The sequence below is a fragment of the Polypterus senegalus genome, chromosome 10, assembly GCF_016835505.1.
Source record: "Polypterus senegalus isolate Bchr_013 chromosome 10, ASM1683550v1, whole genome shotgun sequence".
Lineage (NCBI taxonomy): Eukaryota > Metazoa > Chordata > Cladistia > Polypteriformes > Polypteridae > Polypterus > Polypterus senegalus.
This window is the reverse complement of record NC_053163.1, coordinates 91,617,476-91,641,534: the sequence shown is the minus strand read 5'-3', so window position 1 is coordinate 91,641,534 and position 24,059 is coordinate 91,617,476. Positions and strand designations below refer to the sequence as shown.

The 24,059-nt window shown below is 36.5% G+C and overlaps 1 protein-coding gene across 2 annotated transcripts in view; it reads left to right on the top strand.

Annotated features, from left to right (window-relative positions):
- The window catches only part of htatsf1 (HIV-1 Tat specific factor 1), an 80,313-nt gene extending 58,722 nt beyond the window's left edge, over positions 1-21,591 (top strand). For both annotated transcript variants that reach the window (XM_039766182.1, XM_039766183.1), the window contains exons 8-10: positions 4,135-4,224; positions 6,591-6,728; positions 20,286-21,591. In XM_039766182.1, the coding sequence (XP_039622116.1) occupies positions 4,135-4,224; positions 6,591-6,728; positions 20,286-20,600 (543 nt within the window). In that variant the 3' untranslated portion in view covers positions 20,601-21,591. The remainder of the gene's footprint in view (positions 1-4,134; positions 4,225-6,590; positions 6,729-20,285) is intronic.
- Positions 21,592-24,059: the final 2,468 nt, after the last annotated feature.

The following is a 24,059-nucleotide window of genomic DNA, read 5'->3' as shown; positions in this document are numbered from 1 at the left end:
TACAAGGCTGATAGAATTTTACCTCAAATAGTCTGGTGCAGCATATGCTGGAGGCAGGGCCTTTGAATGAATTGCAACCTGTATATTTTTGTCTTTTTTATTAGAAAGCAGCCATCTTTTTTGCACACCAGATTTTCTTTTATAGTAATTTGTTGCTCATTACTTGTGATTTAATTTGTCTCTCATCCATTTAGTCTTGAAGGAGAATGCAATTTACCAATTGTTTTTTGCTTTTTTAAATCGGATTCTTTGTGTATAAATTGAGTCCTTGGTTACTAAGTGATTGTTGTGCTGTAATCCTAATCACACACATAAACTTAAAATAAAATACTAGTTATGGGATGCAGCTATAGATGGAAGTAGTGCATAATAAATAACTGCTTGTGATAAAATATGTTTAATGGTACAAGAGCAGAGCTGAAAAGAATGAAACAGAATTTACAGCTATGGCTACATCTCAACTTCAAGATCAAAATCTAGGAAAATTTACATGGAATAGGTTGAAAATAATTATACCTGGTTGTGTTTGTTGGTTACAGCTTTACACAAGCTTATAAGTGTATAGTTTTTATAATAATAAAACCACTGATATGAAATATCAAACCAAAAACAGCCCACATTAGAGAGTGATGTAGTTTTGTTTAAATTGTCCAATTCATGGTGCTGGCAGCTGGTGCCTGTCTCGAAAGTATTGAGTGCAAGGCTGGAACCAACACTGGCTGGAGTGCCAGTCCATCTCATTGTCTCTTCATGCACACACCTACACTCTCTCATACTGGGCTTGTGCAGAGTCAACCGTAAAGCTAACATGCATGTATTTTGGGTTGTAGAAGGCAAAACTTAAATTTAAAAAAGCCACAATTCAATTATTAAAATAACTACTGAATGCATGAGTAGCTTTGATTAAATCTGTTTCTTTTCTTGCATTATTATTAAGTAAGATACGCCCCAAGGCTGGTGCATGAGTGAGGAGGGACGGGCCCCGCTCGCCTCAGCCCGCTGCGTAATCTGTATACAGTATTTTATATTATGTAGAAATACGTATTTCATGCATACCTGCTTTGTATTTGAAGTGGCTAGAATTATTTTAAGTAATACCAAATACAAACCAGATAGACTGAGCATGATGTGTTTATTACAGAAGTCAAGATTTTTTTTACATCATTAATTCACATTTATGTGGTTGTATGGCTTAATAATAATAATACATTGTATTTATATAGCACCTTCCCTTACTCAAGGCACTTCATTTGGATCCATCTTCCATCCATCTGTTTTTGAGCCAGTTTTTTTCCCATTGTACAGTTGTGAAAAGAAAAAGTCTGTCCTACAAATCTCAGGCACAAATTCTCTACACACATCCATTTTCATTAATACCAGACTCAGTTAATTTCTTTTTAACCCAACATGTAAAGTCAAGAGGTTTGTGTGTGCACAGACTACTGACCAGACTTATTTGTAAACAGTGCTTAATTTCTTATTGTTTCTCCTCTGTACAAGAAATATATTGACACAGGCCTATTTGACTATTTAAAAAATATCTAATAATCAGAATTTAAAACATCACAACATTCTGCAATCATTCTATATTGGAGGCTAGACAATGATTTGTTTTTCATCTTGCTTCAGGCTTCACTATCTCAAACAAGCCGGCACTGTGTAACAGAGGTGGAATTATCTCTTTAGAGACCTTATTTTACATTTGCCAGCACTTAAATTTTTTTGATCCTAACCTTAATACCATGCTGTTTTTTGTGCCCTTTAACTAACCAAATGAATTTTCATTTCTTTAAAAATATAAGAAGGCTTGCAAACATCTGCGCATATAAGCAGGCTCTTGTCCTGTGCGAATTGCATTTTGTTTACATGGACCTTTCATAATTCAGCTCATATTTGTCTGTTTTTTAAGTGTATTTTTAGATTAAAAACACTCAGCTAGGATTTTTTTCTCTTAAAACTGCTTTGGATGTAGTGAAAGGAAGTAGGTGCATGCAATTAGATCTTGAGAGCCGTCCATGTAAAGAATTTTGAAAAATAGGGTGGAGGAATAGCAAACCTCCTGAGCCACAATGGTGCCTGCATTTCAAGTCCATACCTTCCTTAAAAGAATTTTAATAAAGGGGTGAGTGAGCACCAAGCTCTTTCGAGCTTTTCAAATACATATCTTCCTAAGAAGAGTCTGAGGAATACAGCAGGTAAAATTAATTGTAAACTTGAAAATAGTTACAAAGGCAAAACTATTAACTTTAATTTCAGAAGAAACAATAAAATATGTTGTGGTACTTATTGAATCATAGTATGTTAGATTTACGTGTGTGATTTCCATTACCTTAATATTCAAAATTAGAAAAAATGTTAATGAAAATCTCAAAAGGTAAATTAATTTTGAGAGACCAACATAAATATACAGAGTGATAGAAATTGGCTTCGTAAATAAACATTTTTGAAACCATCTTGACTGCATAATTTTTGTTTTCCCTGTGTTTTTTTAAAGGCCTGGTTTGTGGACTGATATAAATATTCTATAGATTATCAGCTTTAATATCTTTAATTGTACTTATTTGCTTAATTAACGTTCTTATTAAGTGTAATGGTGTTTAGTTTCTGCCTTGTTCTTGATGCTGCAGGTTCCTGATGCAACCATCCTAAAACTAGATTAGGTAAAGTAAAGAGATTTATGTAAATTTTATTGTGTAGTACAGAGAATACACAGTTTTTTCAAAATGTAAGGTAAATCTGGAGAGAATATGTTTTAAATTCATAAACCATCAATTCACATAAATAGCATAGGTTTTATTCTGTATGCACTAGTTAAAAATATTTTTAACTTGCTTTTTAAACAACTTGGGTGTCAAAATTATTGTATTCCATATGTTTAATACTTGGTGTAGCTCTTTTCTTATACCGTTTTTAGAATTTTGGAGAAAATGGCGGGAACAATCTTATACCATGTATGTCCATCTTTGTTTACTGTAGCTTATTGACTGCTATGTCTTTAATTTAGGTCATATGCTTTCAGCCAGGTTTCAGGCTAGAGGTATTATTGAGGAATGTTGAATTTGTTTCTAGTCATCACTGTTTCTTTGATTTTGAGATTTGCTTAGGGCCATTATTGTTTAGGAATGTGTACCATTCTGCAATTCTCAGCATTCTACAAGATGTTGTAAGGTTTTTGTTAGGGGTGTCCTGTTAGTGAAAGTCTGTTATTCCCATTGATATTAACTAGTGCCTGTAGGACTAGTGACATAAGAGCAACTTCAGAAAAGCAACAATTTGCTGCCATTTTCAATGTCAAAAAAGTCATTTTTTTATATAAAGTATATAGAAATACAGTGTTTAGCAAACTCCAGCCACTCTTCCCAGCAGTCATTGCATATGGATGTACAGCTAAGAGTTTAGATTTTAAATTTATGGTGACCCTAGAGCCTATTTAGATCTTGCATTCCTTAAACTGTGACTTTTGGTTCAATTTTTACATATCCAGCCCTGATGTTTTCCAATAATGTGCATTGTGATTAGACTTTTTACATGTTTTAAGTATCCCATACCTTATTTGTGTGTTACTTCATTAAATGAGATGATGTTTATTAATAAAAAATAACATCCTGATACTATATGAATGAAATGCTTGAGTGATCGCACTGTGTTTATGGGAACAGAAATTACAAATTTTGTTCTTTAAAATGCATATGTCTCAAGTGATTGTGTACTTTGTACGTGTTTTAAAAAGTTTTGTTTAGTATTCAAGAATATGATACAGGTATATTTTCAATGGGATTGCGTATTAGCATGTTGTTTCAGCATCCTGGGTTCATATATTGTTTGCCGGGCCCTCTGAGTACATTAATTTATGTCCCATATCCCAAAGACGTTAATCACTTTTTCCAAATTAGTGTGAGTTTGAATGTGCCCTGCAATGAAATGGCTCCTTGTCTGTCTTCGTTTCCAGCCTTTTGCCTGGTGCTGTTTCAATCACAACCCTCAAGTGAATTAAGTATTTGGTCTATTATTCATATACTGTACTGTATTTATATAACAAACAAGTATTGTGTGACAAGAAATTGTGAGCAATTGAGTTTGTAGAATGCTTCAGTGATTAAAATAACATAACTGTTATTTTACCCTCTTTCACAGGAAGACCCATTGGTTCTCAATGAGATCAGTGAAGATCTAAGAACAGAATGCGAGAAGTTTGGTCCAGTTAAAAAAGTTGTCATCTTTGATGTATGTATTCTCTTACAAAGAACTATAAAGTAAGCAAGATCCTTTGACCTTGGCAAAAAGGAAAACACATTTGTGTGATAAGTTGTTTGACTATGAGCCATCAAAATCACAAAAATATTACTTTATCAATTCTGAGTGTTTTTGTTACAATTGATGGAAATTTATGCAGTTATCTATGTGTTTCTAAGCTGTAGGTTCCTCTTGTGACTGGGCAATATGTATCAATATGAGAGTGAAGACCTCAAAAGAGAAAAACGGAGGTTTTACTGACTATAAGTGGTTATCTTAAATTTGTCAAAGCTTTTGTCTTGTATGTGTCTGAATTTTATTATGGAGATTTCAGTCATTTAAATTGTATGTTACAGATAGCTTTGTGATACTATACTTCGGTGTTCACCAGGTGAGAAAAAGTATTTGTGGAAAATTTGTAATTATTTCCACAAGCCTTTGGATAGATGCTTAAATTTCAGATAGTTAAATGAGAATATAGACTTGAAATATGTGGAAGTCACTGACTTTTTGTTTTTTATACCTTTATGTCAGTAGCTCTTGGACTGTTATATTCAGCAAATGGTCCTATTTTAAAAATTTGAAATGTGGCTCCTGGAACAGTACCAAGAAGAGAGTGTTAGCTTATACTCCTGTATTTTCTCTCACAGAATATCCAAAGACATGTTGTTTTGTGATGTTAAAGAAAGGTACCTAGAACTCATTGCTGACATGTACTTTACCATTCCTATAGAGAGTAAATTATATTAGCTAAATATGAAATAATTGTACAATAATAAATAACTAGCAAAGGAGAATCTCGTGTTTAATGTCAAAACCTAAATTTACAGTGGGTACGGAAAGTATTCAGACCCCCTTCAATTTTTCACTCTTTGTTATATTGCAGCCATTTGCTAAAATCATTTAAATTATTTTTTTCCCTCATTAATGTACACACAGCACCCCATATTGACAGACCAAAAAAGAATTTTTGAAATTGTTGCAGATTTATTAAAAAAGAAAAACTGAAATATCACATGGTCCTAAGTATTCAGACCATTTGCTCAGTATTTAGTAGAAGCACCCTTTTGAGCTAATACAGCCATGAGTCTTCTTGGGAAAGATGCAACAAGTTTTTCACACCTGGATTTGGGGATCCATACGGGGTTATTTAACACATTCTAGAGCAATACAGTACAGTTATAAATATAACACCAAAGAACTAAAATATGTAATTACTGTATCATATACTGTACTTTACTGCAACAGCAACACACAGAATCTTTATGCCACTGGTGTAGCTGCAGAAACTGCTTCAAGGATTTACTGCTATTTTGTTCTTGATATAGCTTACTTGATTCATTAAAGGAATACTCCATCCAAAAAAGACATTTAAAAAAATACATGTTACTAACCCCATGTAGTTTGTAGGAGTGAGCAAGAACAATTTTTAATCTCATGTTTTTGTAGAGAACGTACATCTTTAACATTCAAGCTCTACGGTGGTCGGCAGTGACTAATTTTTGACAATGACTAATGATGTGTAAAACGTCTATCAGAAAAAGAAAAAAAATACTGCTAACTCTTATTGCATAATCCACATGGCCAATATTCATTTGTGTGGTCAAAATGTGTGAATTTTTTGCTAAAATATTAACAGTCGCTTCCTACAAATTTTGTATTCGTGGTAAACAGGAAAGATGCAATTCCCACAATGCTGTTCCTTTGACTTGAAGATCTACCTGTCCTCCTCACTCATTAGTTGAGAGTCCTGTCTTTAATTCAAACTAACCGAATTGCTACTACTCATAAAAGTTGCAAAATTATTTAATTGTTGATGACAAATCCATGTATAGGTGGATCTATGAATCACAAGGGCCGACTGTAATTACTTTGATACTCATAAAGTAGTTAAGACCTGTTCAACTTCACATCCTGTTATTATCCTTTTTTTTCTTGGAAATACTGTTGCTGTCCATTAGGGTTGCATGGTATACTGGTACAGGAAAAGTACCACAAAACCCAAATTTTAAAATGGTTTCATAACAGCATTTTGCTTTTCGGTACCATAAGTAAATGTCAGCTTTTCTTGTTTTTCTAATTGGAGCACAGGTAGGTGAATTGACTTGCTAATGGTCACAAGGGTCAGTAGTGGGATTTGTGCACACAACCTCAGGGTTTGAAGTCCAAAACCTTAACCGCGACACTGCCTGCCAAGATTATTAGCCTTTTGGTTTGTCAGCGTATGTTTCTGGTCTTAATGCTGTAATGAATTAGAGGTGCTGATTTGTTTATGTTCATAATGTTGTTATTTTGGTAAAATTCGATTTGTTTCTTCATTGGTCCTTTTTTGTATTTAAAGCCTTTTTTTTCCGCAGAGACATCCAGATGGTGTGGCTTCAGTAGCATTTAAAGAGCCAGACCAGGCAGATGGATGTAAATTGGCACTACATGGTCGCTGGTTTGGAGGAAGGCAGCTAACTGCAGAACTGTGGGATGGTGTGACAGATTATCAGGTAAGCCCCTCCCAAATTGTGATTCATATTCATTAAGTGGTTTTGAAGCACAATGGAAAACTATACCCTATGATGGCATCTAGTTATGATCACGCAGTTATACTGATATATTATGGTAATACTCTCTGACACTTGCTTTATTGAAAGAAGCATTTAGTCAATTTACCAAAATAAAATGTACGTCTTTCTCTGCTGTAAACAATTGTGAGCATTGGGGGTAGCAGGACAAATGTGAAACAAAATTATTAAATCCACTTTAAAGCAATGGATCTCGTGGTTTCACAAATTATAGTTTCTGCATTTTGCAAACATGTGTTTGACCACAGAATGAAACTGGGGAATTATGAACTTTTCTGGATTTTTTTTTTTTTTTTTAATACTTTTCATCTGAGGAAAGAATACCAGTCCTCTTTTCAGTTCACAATAAACGGCATGTGTGATTGCAACAGTGTTAGTTGTAAACAGTAGTAGTTCAACATGAAATAGCAACATAGTTAAAATACATTATGGGCAAGTGTCAAAATACAGTATAGTAGTGGCCAAAAGGTTTGGATGTGACACAAATGTTATATTTTGCAAAATTTGTAGTTTCAGTTTTTGTGATGGCAATTCAATGTGCAGAGTGATCATTTGCATATCAATTAATTGCAAATTGCTGTATTAGCATAAAAAGTTATAACCGCAAAATGTTTTATACGTGAAAGTAGCTCAAAGTGCTTTACAGTAATAATGGATAAACAAACTTACAAAAGAAAACTAAAAAAACTAAAAGTTATTTATAACAGTAGAGCATTATAGTTTCCAGTTTAGTAATAAACCCTATGGTCTGATTGTAGGGAGGGCAGGAAAATAATTCCAGTTGGAGGGATGTTGGAGAAAATAATCCTATGGGGGTTCCAAGGCCAAAAGACCACCCAACCCCTGTGCGCATTTTACTGTCCATCAATGTGTCACCCTTAACAGGATAACGGTGATCTCACAGCCTTCAGGCCACATTAATCACTCATCATACTTTGTGTAATCAAAATATCTGTTTGCTTATTTCTGTGATGATTTTTGAAGTAATTCTTCTGAAATGTAAGCTTAATGATGTCTTCAAAATCCTCATTAATACAATTAATAATGTTATAAGAGATGGTGCTCTTATAGCTAATGTCTGTCCATGTTGTCCAAAAGTGGTAATATTAAATCCCACCTTGTACACAATAGGCTTTTGTTCTCAGCAGACATTTGTGGACATTTCCTACATATGCATAACAACCTTGTCCTTACATCAGCTTACAGGCTCATGATTTTCCTTTGTCTCTCTAGTTCCATCCTCAACTTGTATCTCATCTGTTGCAACTTCTCCTTTCCTGTGAATTCTGTTATGTAGGTAACAACAACATGACTTTTGGAACTGGATATCCTGGCAATAGAAGTAAATATTTGAATGATTAGATAGTAAAAGTAATATCTAATAAAAAAATTTTCCTTTAACCATGTTCCTGTGGGTGAAAGGAATTGCACAGGAGGACACCAAGATTTATTTCAGTACCAGCAGAGTTGCACATTATTGTTTAATTTATGCCAAATTGCAACGCTTGAATTAGTACTTTCAAAATTTCTCTGTTTAGAAATGGGTCAGGTTCATAGGTCTAAGGCTTGGGCAAATGTCCACAGAGCTTTATATGTGTCAAGCAAAAAATTAAATAAAATCTGTTTGACTGAATTACGTAACTCGTTCAAACAAATTATTTTTGTTTTTTTCCCTGACTGTTATTTCAGTAGTAAGGAGCCAAATTCTGTATTAACTTGTTCAAACAGATTATTATTTTTTTTCCCGGTTGCAGTCTGGTTCATATCACAAAGCCCCCTGTGGGTTTCCTGGCATAGAGTTAAGTGAACTGTAAGATGTGTGTTAAAGTCAGTGAACTGGAAGAGGAACTAGTTGGAAGACGGTCATTGTTGACATGGTTCTTTTGAGTCCTGAAACGAGTTTCAAACGCAGAAGAACTTATGAGAAATTTTCTTCCAGAACATGATATTCTGTAGGCAGTGGTAGAAATGTTAATAGAAGAAAAACTTAAGTTTAAAATCAAGTCAATAATGGCACCAAACAGCGTAGAATAGATTGAAACTATTGGCTGGCTATACTGTTCTGGCTCACCAAACTTCATACCAGGGCTGTGGAGTCGGTAGATAAATGCTCCGACTCCGACTCCTCAGTTTCTAAATCTTCCGACTCCGACTCCTCTGTATGTATATACTATGCTAATGTATTTTCTACATTCATTGAAGGAAAGGAAGGCAACATACATGTTATTTCACCACAGAACTACTGGCTAGGAAGCCAACACTCTACTATAATGCCAGATTAAAGACAAACACAATTGATTGGCGCGCGAGATTGCGGGTGTCCACATGGACGGGCAGATCCAGCTTGCGGAAAATCTCGACCACCGCCCCCATCCAAAGTAATGTGATGCCTCTGTCTGCTGCAGTGGCTGTCTCCTCTGTCAGCCAGCCGGAAGTTTAGTGCATTGTGCCACTCACCGGCCAGCTGATCAACAGAACGAGCCTCTGCTGGAGACAGGTAGGGAGATCTGTGTTCTCGGCTCCTTCGGCCCCCTTCACTAGCGCATAGCGAAGGGGAGCCGACGGAGCTGAGAACACACCAGATGATTTTTCAGGTGTTTGACGCGTGATGACTCTTTGAACGGCCGAAAAATCGGCAGTGCATCTGTAAATGTATGGGGGGCTTGAGGCTAGGTTCACAGTTCCCTGTAACAGTGGAACACGACACAATGGAAAGCAGTGCCGCACCTTACCTGTGCATTACATCCCATATAGTGACTCATACAGTCAATGAAAAGCATGCTTCATGGTTACTTGACAAGTTCGTTTTGTGGTACCATTATGCACTGCATGCATTGGGCTTTATTCTTACAGCAGAGAAGTAGTTCATTATGACTGTTTGTGAATTGGGCCATTTCAACTTACTTTTTTAATTCCCATTTAAATTTAGTAGGAGTCGGAGTCGGTTAACTTTTTGCCGACTCCGACTCCAGGTACCCAAAATTGTCTCCGACTCCTCGACTCCGACTCCACAGCCCTGCTTTCATACCAGGAAAAATAAGTAGCTACTGAAATAAGAATTGGGGTAAAAATAATCAGTTTGGACGAGTTACGTAATTTCTTCGAATGAGTTACTTAACACTACAATTCCTGAATCATACCAGAAAACTTGTAATACCGGGCCACCTTAAATCCTTTGCACCTCTCCATTAGCATCTTTTGTTTTATAAATGTCTTGATCTGCACAAGCAGTCTGCTATCCCATCCCCCATCACCGCAGCACAGCTTGGGGGAAAATGTTTTCCTAGCTCAAGGCTCCTCATCTGTGTGAGGTGCATGGAATTGTATAGGGTAAATAATACAGGTAAAATTCCATTATAATGAACTGCCAGGTACCCAAAAAAGATTTCATTGTAATGAAAATTTCATTGTAATGAGATTCTGTATTTGTTCCTATAGTGCTTTCTTTAACTTGCATCCAGGCGTTTGCAATCATTTCAATAGCTTCTTACGCGTTAATTTTAATCTTTTCCTGTGTACAAGTTATGCTGACAAGAATTTTTCTTAGCATTTCCTTGCGATAATACACTTTCAGGGTGCGAATGATGCCCAAACCCAATGGCTGAAGCACTGCTATGCAATTGGGTGGGAGGAATTCAACGCGAACATTATCTAAATGTGGAAGCATGCTATAGGCAGCACAATTATCAATCAGAAGCCGAATCATCCTTTTCTTCTTCATATTGTGAGGTTTCTGAACTCTTTTGGGATTCCCCCCACCCCCACCCCCAATGGGAATGTCATGCTTAAGTGTGTCCTGAAGCGCGATCGCCGCATCTGTGGAAGATTATTTGTCTGCTGCTGAAGTGCCGCAGAAGCATGGGCGTTATAAGTACCTGTCTTATACCCCAAAACACGAGGGTGAGTCTCAGTACTTTAGCAAAACCAGCTTTATTCTGGTTGAAACAGGAACAGCATGGTTATTTATTGTAGCGGGATCTGCCACTCTCCTATAAACACAGACACTGCAATCAGACAGGGTTGTGATCAGGTTAGTGGCCAAGTAATACTGTTCCCTGCATTTACAATGATCCTTGCATCACCCATTGAGATCTTTTCTGTTTGCTTCAGTGCCGATCCTCATCAGAGCTGTGAGCCTGCTGTTGCCCTGGCAACAGATAAACAGTCTTCACAGACGATCACACTTCGGGGCGCTTTTGGCATGTTGTCCTGTTGGGGGAGGTCCCAAGAGAGTTTAGAAACCTCACATTTTATTGAATGAGTGCCACATTAATAGGAATGTTTCTTGAATGAGCATCACTGAGCCACATGAAAACTGCTTTTTTGGCGTCTTCAAATGCAGCAGTTCGCATACATTTGCAACCCGAGATTTTTCTTCTTTTTTTGCTCGGTCTTTCAAGAAAGTTGACAGTGTCGATGGGGAAATTCCAAATTCACTAACAATGTCTTTTTTTTGCCGTAATCTAGAGCTGCAAAAATTTGAAAGTTTTTTTTTCTAATATGAACTGTTGTCTTTTTTCATGTCTGCCATTTGTATAGGAGGGTGACAATGAGTTAAATTCCAATGGATGTTTTTCAAATTTTGACGAGTAATAAGCAAAAGGTATCACTGAAAACGACCAAAAACAAAAATGGCAAAAAAACAGTACGAGGAAAGTGCGAAGAAAGAATTATTATTTTTTTAATATTAAATGTTTCTGTTTGGTGATTGTTGTGCGCAACTGAGCAGCGACCACAGAACTAACTGCTCTGTGGATGATTCATTTGAGGCATTTCAAGGTCACTTTGTTGTAATGAAAGTATCTGCTGAATGTACTTCGTAGTAAAGAGATTTCTATAGACTCGTGTCATGGGGAAACTGCCGGGACCATAAAAATACTTCATTGTAATGAAAATTTCATTGTGAAGATATTAATTGTAACATAATTTTACCTGTATATTGTTATTTGGAACCACTTCCATTTCATGTGTGTTCTATGTCTACAAAGATCTCTGTAAATGTACAACTGTCAGAAATGCAAGAAATGTTGAAGCTAAAACAGTAACTTTTTTCATGTTATAGTACTAATGACAAAATTTTGACATTAAATGTATAATGTGTGAAGACTGAAGTCCAAATATCAAGTAAACACTTTCACAAAAGGTAAACGTATGACAAAACAAGTGTGCCTTTATTCAAGAATACAGTATAACCGAAGAAAAAGAAATTGGGTTAGGGTACGACACTGACACGGCCGCTTGGGTGGTGCAGCAGTAAGAACTGCTGACTCGTAATCAAAAGGATGCAGGTTCGATACCAGTCTCTTCCCAGAATTACCTCTTTGAATAGTGAGCTTCTCTTATTGTTACTATTATATAATAAATACATCCATTTGATTTGAGCCTGTAACAGCCGGTGTAAATTTATCGTACTTGCAAAGGTTAGCGTTTTTTTGTTTTTTTTAATTCAGTTTTATTCTCTGTCACGTTCACGCTCCCCCCGATCTGACACTGCTAGTTTTCAAATAAAGATATGCTATAACAGAGGTGAACTCAGATGAGGATGAGGGTTCTACATCTGAGAAACAGAACAGAAACCCTCCCCGTAAGAAACATTCACTCATACTTAAGAACAATGCAGCCAGGTGTGAAGGTGAAAGATGGCACTGTTTGGATGCAGCAACAGGTTGGCCGTCATCCTGCCAGTCAATCACCACATGCATGTACTTCAGCAAAATAGCAGGGCTTACAGAGCTCGTCAAGGTATTGTGTAAAATATGATTTGTGATTGTTTCTTGATGGTGTTTACATGGAAAAACATTTATATGTTTGATCAGAGAGTCACTCGCATACAGAAGTGTCTGTAGCAGCAGGTGGAAGCTGCCAATGCACTTTTCGTAACTGATCTTTTCCTGAATAAGGAATGGCATTGTAGATGTACTTGGTTAGCATACCGCTGTGCAGTCTACTTGTGACTTTACGCTGTAGGAAGATGAGTAAATAAATATAGGTAAACAACAATCAATGTGGCGTTTATATAAGTAACATATAAATGTTTTTCATTTATCCCTTTTTCATGGGATAGCAGGCTGCTTGTGTTGATCGACACATTTACAAAACAAAAGATGCTAATGGAGAGGTGTGAAGGAATTTAAGGTGGTTGGGGATTACGAGTTTTTTTTAATAGGCTTCATGGATTCTTCTGTTTTAAACAAAAAAAAAAAAAAAGCTTATCAACAAAAATGTTTAACTTAGTTTGAGGACATTCAAGGCAGGTGAAATCTGAGCCTGCAGTTTGGAAGTTAAATATCTAAAATAAAAGAATAAATATCATTATGCGAATAACCTGTTTTATTAATCAAATCTATGTAGAGCTTTAATAACTTCATACAGTTTTCTGTTTCTTTTTTTGCTTGTATTTATTTTAAACAAATGGTCAAAAAGGTACAGATGTGCAGGTTTGACTAGAATAACAACTGCTCCAAAGAGAGAACATGGAACTGTATTGATACTTAGAACTACAGCGGGTACGGAAAGTATTCAGACCCCCTTCAATTTTTCACTCTGTTATATTGCAGCCATTTGCTAAAATCATTTAAATAATTTTTTTCCCTCATTAATGTACACACAGCATCCCATATTGACAGACAAAAAAAAGATTTTTTGAAATTGTTGCATATTTATTAAAAAAGAAAAACTGAAATATCACATGGTCCTAAGTATTCAGACCCTTTGCACTGTATTTAGTAGAAGCACCCTTTTGAGCTAATACAGCCACGAGTCTTCTTGGGAAACATGCAACAAGTTTTTCACACCTGGATTTGGGGATCCTCTGCCATTCCTCCTTGCAGATCCTCTCCAGTTCTGTCAGGTTGGATGGTAAACGTTGGTGGACAGCCATTTTTAGGTCTCTCCAGAGATGCTCAATTGGGTTTAAGTCAGGGCTCTGGCTGGGCCATTCAAGAACAGTCACAGAGATGTTGTGAAGCCACTCCTTCGTTATTTTAGCTGTGTGCTTAGGGTCATTGTCTTGTTGGAAGGTAAACCTTGCCCAGTCTGAGGTCCTTAGCACTCTGGAGAAGGTTTTTGTCCAGGATATCCCTGTACTTGGCCGCATTCATCTTTCCCTCGATTGCAACCAGTCATCCTGTCCCTGCAGCTGAAAAACACCCCCCACAGCATGATGCTGCCACCGCCATGCTTCACTGTGGATACTGTATTGGACAAGTGATGAGCAGTGCCTGGTTGTTTCAACACATACCGCTTAGAATTAACAACAACATTTATTTATATAGCACATTTTCATACAAAAATTGTAACTCAAAGTGCTTTACAAAATGAAGAATAGAAAAATAGAAGACACAATAAAAAATAAACATAAGTCAACATTAATTAACATAGAATAAGTAAGGTCCGATGGCCAGGGTGGACAGAAAAAACAAAACAAAAAACTCCAGAGGCTGGAGAAAAAATAAAATCTGTAGGGATTCCAGACCAAAAGACCGCCCAGTCCCCTCTGGGCAATCTACCTAACATAAATCAAACAGTCCTCTTTGTATTTAGGGTTTTCATGGAAGGACTTGATGATGATGGTCACGTAGACTTCTGGCTTTCAGTCCATCAATGTTGGTGCATCATGATGCTTTGAGTAGGTGGTGGTGGCGCAGGCCACCACCACAAAGAAACCGGAAAAAAAACAGAAGAGAGAGTAGGGGTCAGTACGGATTTTGGAGCCACTATGAATAGTTATTATGATGAATTGAACATACAGAGTATCAGTATTAAGTTAAAGTGAAGTTATAAAAGGCCATGTTAAAGTAATGTGTTTTCAGCAGTTTTTAAAGTGCTCTACTGTATTTGCCTGGTGAATTCCTATTGGCAGGCTATTCCAGATTTTAGGTGCATAACAGCAGAAGGCCGCCTCACCACTTCTTTTAAGTTTAGCTTTTGGAATTATAAGGAGACACTCATTTGAAGATCTAAGGTTACGATTTGGAATATAACGTGTCAGACATTCCGATATATAAGATGGAGCGAGATTATTTAAGGCTTTATAAACCATAAGCAGTATTTTAAAGTCAATCCTGAATGACACAGGCAACCAGTGTAGTGACATCAAAACTGGAGAAATGTGTTCAGATTTTCTTTTCCTAGTTAGGATTCTAGCAGCTGCATTCTGCACTCGTTGCAAGTGATTTATGTCTTTTTTGGGTAGTCCTGAGAGGAGTGTGTTACAGTAATCTAGTCTACTGAAAACAAAAGCATGAATTAATTTCTCAGCATCTTTCAATGATATAAGAGGTCTCACTTTTGCTATGTTTCTTAAGTGAAAAAAAGTTGTCCTAGTGGTCTGATGAATATGTGATTTAAAATTCAGATTACAGTCAACAGTTACCCCTAAGTTTTTTTACTCCCGTCTTAACTTTTAATCCTAATGCATCAAGTTTATTTCTGATAACCTCATTGAATCCATTATTGCCAATTACAAAATTTCAGTTTTCTCTTTATTTAGTTTGAGAAAATTACTATTCATCCATTCAGAAATACCAGTAAGACATTGTGTTAGTGAATCGAGAGAGTCGGAGTCATCAGGTGCTATTGATAAGTACAGCTGTGTGTCATCAGCATAGCTGTGGTAACTCACGTTGTAACCTGAGATAATCTGACCTAACGGAAGCATATAGATTGAGAAAAGCAGAAGACCCAGGATAGAGCCATGTGGAACACCATATAGAATATCATGTCTTTGAGTTGTGATTACCACAACTAACAAAGAATTTTGTACCTGCCAGGTAGGATTCAAACCAATTTAAGACACTGCCATAGAGGCCCACCCATTGACTAAGGCGATTTCTAAGAATATTGTGATCAATGGTGTCAAATGCGGCACTCAGATCTAGGAGGATGAGAACAGATAAATGGCCACTGTCTGCATTTACCCGCAAGTCATTTACTACTACAGTGCAGTTTCTGTGCTGTGATTTGTTCTGAAGCCTGACTGAAATTTATCAAGAATAGCAGGTTTATTGAGGTGGTCATTTAATTGCAAAATGACTGCCTTCTCTAGAATTTTACTTAAGAAGGGCAGGTTAGAGATGGGTCTAAAATTTTCAAAGGCTGAGGGGTCAAGATTATTTTTCTTGAGCAGGGGTTTAACTACAGCAGTCTTAAGACAGTCTGGGAAGACCCCCGTATCTAATGATGAATTAACTATGTCCAGAATATTGTCAATTATTGGTAATTGTTGCTAATGGGTCAAGGACGCAGGTGGAGGGTTTCAGTTGAGAGATTATACTATGTAATTCAGGTAAATCTATCCTGGTGAAAGCATTTAATTTGTTTATAATGGAGTACCTGGGCTTTGGAGGTTCTGCAGTGTTGGGGAGATATACTATGTTATCTCTAATATCATTCATTTTTTGATTGAAAAATACAGCAATGTTCTCACAGGTTTCACTGGAAGTATTCTGGGGGCATTCCTTTGTGTTACCTGGGTTTAACAGACGATTAATTGTAGAAAATAAGACTCTGGTCTAATTAAGGCCAAAGAATTAAGGCCAAAAAGTTCTATCTTTGTCTCATCAGACCAGAGAATCTGATTTCTCACCATCTCAGAGTCCTTCAGATGTCTTTTAGTAAACTCCATGCGGGCTGTCATGTGTCTTGCACTGAGGAGAGTCTTCCGACAGGCCACTCTGCCATAAAGCCCTGACTGGTGGAGGGCTGCAGTGATGGTTGACTTTCTACAACATCTCCTGACTGCATCTCTGGAGCTCAGCCAAAGTGATCTTTGGGTTCTTCTTTACCTCTCTCACCAAGGCTCTTTTCACCCGGTAGCTCAGCTTGGCCGGACGGCCAGCTCTAGGAAGGGTTCTGGTCGTCCCAAACGTCTTCCATTTAAGGATTATGGAGGCCACTGTGCTCTTGGGAAGCATAAGTGCACAAGAAATTTTTTTGTAACCTTGGCCAGATCTGTGCCTTGCCACAATTCTGTCTCTGAGCTCTTCAGGCAGTTCCTTTGACCTCATGATTCTCATTTGCTCTGACATGCATTGTGAGCTGTAAGGTCTTATATAGACAGGTGTGTGGCTTTACTAATCAAGTCCAATCAGTATAATCAAACACAGCTGGACTCAAATGAAGGTGATCTCAAGGATGATCAGAAGAAATAGAAAGCACCTGAGTTAAATATATGAGTGTCACAGCAAAGGGTCTGAATACTTAGGACCATGTGATATTTCAGTTTTTCTTTTTTAATAAATCTGCAACAATTTCAAAAATTCTTTTTTTTTGTCTGTCAATATGGGGTGCTGTGTGTACATTAATGAGGGAAAAAATAATTTAAATGATTTTAGCAAATGGCTGCAATATAACAAAGAGTGAAAAATTGAAGGGGGTCTGAATACTTTCCGTACCCACTGTAAAGAGAACAATTTAATCACTCGGTTCTCACCACCATTTTAAATTTTCAGAGAATGATTATTTATAGAACAGATTGCCTCTTTGTGAAAAGCCAAAAAGCCAAACTTTATCAGAGAATTTAACACATTTTATAGAACTGTCCAAAGTATAGGACTGACTTCTAGGTCACGTTTTATATTAAACTGAGAGGTTGTTTGTACATCAATCCATCCATCCATCCATTCATTTAAACCTGATTCTTTAGGACCGGACCACAGTAGTTCTAATGTATTTTGAATCTTGTAGATTCACTGGATGTACTTCTCAACCAAATAAATAATACTTGACATATTTTCTTATTGCTGGTTTAAGGGACCTGCCTAATGTAAAATAATAAATATGAAAAATTGGAAAAGACACTGTTGGATATAAGGCTTTGATGTCAGTGTTTTTTTTTTTTTTGTTCACTGCAAACTGGTCATTGCAGAGAATGGGGAATCCAAAGGAATGAATTTGATCCATTAATGACAGGCTCATTCATAGCTCATGCATAGTATTACAGTGTATGCATCATATAAAATTTCTCAATTCTAGTTTGCATATAAAATGCCTTTTTATATTAAATTGTAGGCATTAATAGTATTTTCAGTACTCTTTCTTGCCTTTGTTTTTGCCCAGTACACAAATGCCACCTATAGTTGTTTTTGTTTTACTTTCTAATCTTTTATAGTGATAAAAACAATGGTTCTAATTTTTTAATAGAAGACACAAATAAACAGAATGTCAAGAGTTGTGTTTTTCTTTCTTGAGCAGGTCTGATTCCTTCAAGTATCTGTGCATTTAGCTAATTAAAGAAAAATGAAAAAATTCTAAACTCTGTTGCCAAGAAACAGAAATGCCTTCAGGGCAGTCTGAGATGAACAACCCCATCTCATCTGTCATTCATTACTATAGATAATATGCCACAAAGCATATTAAATATAGTCACTAGTGTTACCACAGATCAGTCTGCTAAGTATCCCTTTATTTTAAACATGCTGATTCTGAATCACTGCAGTCACAATGTACTTTAGATTTTCCTTGCGCCCAAGGTTTAAAAAAATTATATGTATAAATACATCCATCCATCCATTTTCCAACCTGCTGAATCCTAACTACAGGGTCATGGGGGTCTGCTGGAGCCAATCCCAACAGGTAAATAAAATACTAAACATCATTCTTGTTTGTGTCTGTCTTTGTGCTTGTTTGTTTTAGTGTAATATATTTTCTTGTAGGTTCTACCAGTAAACTAGTTTGTCACTAATTTTCTTTTAATTTGAAAGATCAGTTTAATGTAATCTTTGTAGACTTGGTTAAAATGTGATCATTCATCCATTTTTATGCTAATGTCCTCTTGGAAAGAGTCATGGGAGGGCAGAACAACAGCAGTAATAACAATGGAGGACTAGGGCCTGGATTCAGTATGAGTCCATTGCCTGCCAGGCACACATTCTTATTTATATTAGGACAATTGTAGTCACCAATGGACCTAGAGGAATGTCTGTGAAGTGTAGGTGGAAAAACCAAGTCTTTTTGCAAGTAATGGTGGAATGCTTTAGCAGGGTCCTAGGTTTAACTAGCAAGGGTCTATTTTCCTATGTACTGAAACAATTGTCTTCTTAGCTATTATAGAATGTTTACAATCCTAGGCCAGCAGCACACTGAAGTTTTGATTTGGAGAGCATGTCAAGCTTGAACAACTGCAGTTATGGTCTTACAGATGTCAGGTTAAACAACTAAGACTTGAAGATTACATGACTGCCTTAAGACTTTTCAGCATAGTTTAAACATTCCTAAGTATTGTGAGCCTGGAATATTTTGACAGCCAATTAATATGTTGTCTGACCACACCAGTAGGAATGTCCTCTCAGTGTGGTGAGTTCAGCTGCAGTCTTAGCCTGCCATTTACCATTTAGTCGAAGTATGACAAACACAAGACATCAGACAGACATGCCCAAAAGTGAAGACCTGTGAGAGCAGGCTTAGGCAGGGGAAGCCGACCAGCTAGGGAGGAAAGACAGCATGATCATGAGCGCTGTGAAGGAGTGTAGATTTTTGACTCTAGAGGCTGGTTCACCCCACTAATCATTTGGGTGGAGTGGGGTGGGCATGGCGGAAGACATCTCCAGGGATCCAAGGTATGACTGCAGGTGTGGTGAGGATGGCTGACCTCAAGCAGTCTGACAGGAGCCTTTTGGAGGCAGCCAAGACAGGGATCAGGTATTGAGGACGAAGCTGCTGAGTCTCTGCCAGTTGTGCGAGTCATGGGTGAGCTGGGGAGATGAAGAAAGAGATGGGTTGGGATCATCCTGTAGTAAAAAGGACATTAAGGATCTGATGACTGTCTGTTTTTAGCCTCTGGTTTTAATGGATTTACAGTATTGATTGTAACTTTTTAATATTCACCAGTGCCTTCATTTTATTGGATTATTTATTTATTATGGATTACGCACTGCACTATGAAAACTGTTCTTTTGGACTTGGTTGTTAATAAAAGCACCTGTTCACTTATACTCCTTCCCCTTGGTCATAACTATTGACGGTGTCTGATTCATGAGGCTCCCAAACAAGAGTGGGAGCGGGAAGCCAACCTGCACCGTCACATTGAGTTACTGGGGATGTTATACCCGCAACTTATTCTCATAGGCTTGTGTGGCAATTGCCCATGACTTGTTAAGTTTATGCAAAATAAACGCTACAAATGATATTCTCTAGAAATGTCTTGTAATATGATGCTGGCTTTATGAGCATTGATAATACTGAGTGAGAGAGATCATTTTTCTTTGGTTCACCAAATGTGATTTTCATTTATGGGTGTTATCAGCATTGGAACAATATGAGGCCAAGTTGTTAGATTAGGCAACTCAATAAAGCATGAAATCCTTGCACAAAAGATTGAAAGAAACTGAAACCAATCAGAAGTGCTCTGTAATAGAAAAATTCTAATGCTAAACCTATAGATTTGTTGAAACATTGTACAGTATTAATCTATGCAGAAACTCAGTTTAGGCTTTAAGCATTTATACATCTCTTTATATTTTTCTATGATCTTTTATGCAGGTTGAAGAAACAACTAGAGAGAGAGAGGAGCGACTGAAAGGTTGGACATCATTCCTTGAAAGTGACGTTAAAGAATCTAGTACAGATAGTTCCCATACGTCTAAAGTAGAAACCCTGGCTACACCCATGAAAAGTGAAGAATTACATACCAACAAGAAGGATCCATCATTATTAAAAGGTTCAGATCTGGACAATGGTAACAAAGAAGAAAAAGCACAAGGAAATGGTGAAAATATTTTGTTAACACATGGTGCAGATTCTACAGATAGCAGTCTGGCTGGGAGTGAGGATGAGCCAGATGAGGAAACATCTTAAGACCTAAAGGAATATTTAAGAAGGATTATTAGTACCTGGCTTGAAGAAAAAGGTGATAGAAATGTCTTAAGGAGATTGTTGTTCTTAATTTAATATTGCAAAGCAATGAACTGCTAAACTAGGAAAACAGCTGCAGTTAAAAGTGAAGCCTAAAGTGCGCTGCAGAACAGAAATGCACTTCTCTGTTTCTGTGGGTGTTATTTCTTTTGCTGTTAATGAGCAATTTGATCATTGTAGTTAACATTGTAATGTTATCAATTGGAGTTTGAGTTGTATTTTATACATTTCTAAAAGTGTCAGTGGGAATTGAAATATATTTCCTGTGTCTAAGGAGGCTACTGAAAAGACCACATCAGTCTCTCTTTTTGATCATTGGGTAAGTATCATAAACTAGAAGTCGAAGGAACCATTTTATTTTTTAATTAACCTGATTCAACAAAGCATTGAGGCTTAAACTACTTCCTGAGAGTATACAGTTTATACTATTATTTTTTTTCTTTGTTGTTTTAATATGTCAATTATAAATCCACATGCTGGGTTTTATTAAAAAAAAAAATTAACATAAATGAATAACTTCACATCACTTCTAGGTCATGTGTGACAAAGGCTCAGTAAATATACATCATGAAATACCATAGTGTTTTTTAACTTTTATGGTAGCTATTAAAAACTTAGCCAGTACTTGAATTGTTTTCCATTGTTAGATTATTTTCACAGTGTTGTAACAGTGCATTAGATTAACAAAATGCTTTATATATCTAATGTTTTGCGTATTTTAAAAATGTATGCTCAACAAATTAGCTAGACCAGTACAGTGGTGCAGTTCTTAGAGCTGTTGCTTCACAAAGTTAGGTGACTGGCTTCAAATCCCCTCTTGGACATTATTTATGTCAAATTTACATGTTATCCTCATGTGTACATTGTTTTTTCCTGGGTATTTCATTTTTCTTTTTATATGCTGAAAGGTGCATAATACATTAATTGCCCTACATTTTTCAGATGTGAGTGAGTTTATGAGTATATGAGAGCATATCCTTATGCTGTACATATACCCTTGTCCATGACCATCTCCTGAATTGTTTGTGATGCTTCTTTGGATAGGTTTTAGTGGTGGTGACGCTAAGATGCACACACACAATCACAGGTTTGAGTTAATTTATATACCAGTCATATGTAGTTCATTTATGTTGTGAGCACCTTTTGCTTTGCACTCCTGCATTGGGTTTATGTGCACACAGGTAATCGGATTAATGTGAATAACCTGATAAGGGCAGAAACCTGGATTCTTAATAATCCATGTTTACATATGCAAGTAATCAACTAGAGTTCTCCTCTGGAAAAACATTGCAAAGTTATTGAACTGTGCAAAAAACAGTTAAAATGTCATTCTTGGCCACTGTGAATCTGAAAATAAGCTTGATGCTTGTGATAATTTTCTTGTGTTTAAGTATGTCATCATATTAATGCTTTATTCATAGGTTTCTGTTACCAGATTACATGTAGCAAACTCTTTTTTGCTTGACTGTACAGTGGAGCCCTACAAAGGACCTAGTATGTCAGTTTCTTCCCTTACACACAGTGCTGCTGCAAAAATAATAATAGTAATGCTGCAAGTATTTTTACTTTAATGCAATAAGTGTTAGTTTTCCTCTTTCTTGAAAAGCTAATTGGACTACTTAACGCGAATTACTTTTAATGTGAGATTGAGATTTTACTGCTGAGCTTAAGCAGTGTATTCTCTGCTCATCAACCCATAATACTGAGACTTCTTATTTGTGCCAGGAGAAGGAATAACACAATCACCTGAAGATTTGCCTCTGGGAATGTATTTTGTGGATGCTTCTACCTGTGGCTGCTGAAAGCACATGCAAACAAATACATGTGCAAGCCTGACAGAGAAAAATGGACATGCACAGACCACAAAATCCCTTAACAGTAACCCAGTTATGGGTTTACCTCTTGCAATCAGGTTTTTCAGAGACCAATAACACAATTTCTCTAATCAGAATAAGCAGTTTGCAGTGTCTTGAATGTACTCTTACCAGAGTTGTATTTTTCAGTGCTTGAATGCTTTTCCTCCACATTGGTAATAGTGCAGTGGCAACATTTTTGCACTAGGTCAGAATTGCATGGCTTGAGGCGTTTTTTTTCTAATGTAACCAACACTTCCTGAGCAATGTGTATTGCATAACACCAATATGGTTCTGTGCTTGTAAAATTACAAGTTGGTGGAGTGGATATTTTCAAATGAAAATCTGAATTATGCTGATATTTTTAGAAGTGCACAATAAGAATTTTTTGGCAGCAACAATTACAACTTTTGTTGGATAAGTCAATCTTGCATCCTTGAGAGTGACAGAATAGTTGACTGCTTTGAATGAAAAAGTATTTCAAGACTTGAAGACTATGATTATCATTTATAAAGAATCTTGGTGGATTTACCACAAAAAACTGCTACAGCTCCTCTGACAAGAGTGTGTGTCCTTTCTTTGTCTCTTAAAGCGGTATGGCCTTATCCTTCCACTATTCAAGCAAGTTTACTTTTTTCTTGTGCATCTTTATACATCATTTATCCAAGTGTTATATGGATCACTTCAGACAGTCTCTTCATTTAATAAAAAAGCAGTTCATTTATGCAGTTAGGTAATTAAATTGTGATAGTAGCATTTTTTTTTTTTTAATTATTTGTTCTTTCTTATTAGACCTTTGAAGCTCCCGATATACAGTGTCGTCTTCCTGCAACCCAGAGATCTGCATGTTAGGGTTAATTGATGAATCTGCTTTGGCCCTGTATGAGTGCATGTGAGGGCAGGCATACGTGCACCCTGAAGTGTACTGGTGTCCCATCCTAGACATATCCATACCTTATACCTGATGCAACTGAAATAGGCTTGTTTCATTATGAGTGGATTTTATTGAAAATGAAATGTAGGGATAAATAAAAACACATATGAATGATCATAATAAATGTTGAAAGTCAATAGTTGCTGATAACAAATAAGCAGGAGAACAAGGGTTGGTATTTTTTTTTAATCAGTACATTTTTCACCTTTATATTCCAAGGTAACTGTTCCTTTATGTTGATATTCTGAAAGAGATTTTAAAACATTGAAAATTATTTAAAATGTTGCTTTTATTTTAACCAAGCTTTAATGTTAACATTATGAGCTGCAGGAATCTGACAGAATTCTGCATATGTATTGTATGCATTGCACAGAGCTGCAGTGAGAAGGTTCTCTACAATTTAGAATTGCCAGACATCTTAAAGGCGAGTCTTTCTACTGTGGGTGGGAGATGCTGTGAGATTTAAGGAGAGCCAGGATTTACCAGCATGGAACCAGAATACAGCATTATATTGCTGAATATGTATAAATTCCAGGTAATGATTTTTCAGGGTAAAAAGCTACTATTTGGTATTTAAAAGAAAAATAAAAAACTCAAACACACTTAATCTATTTC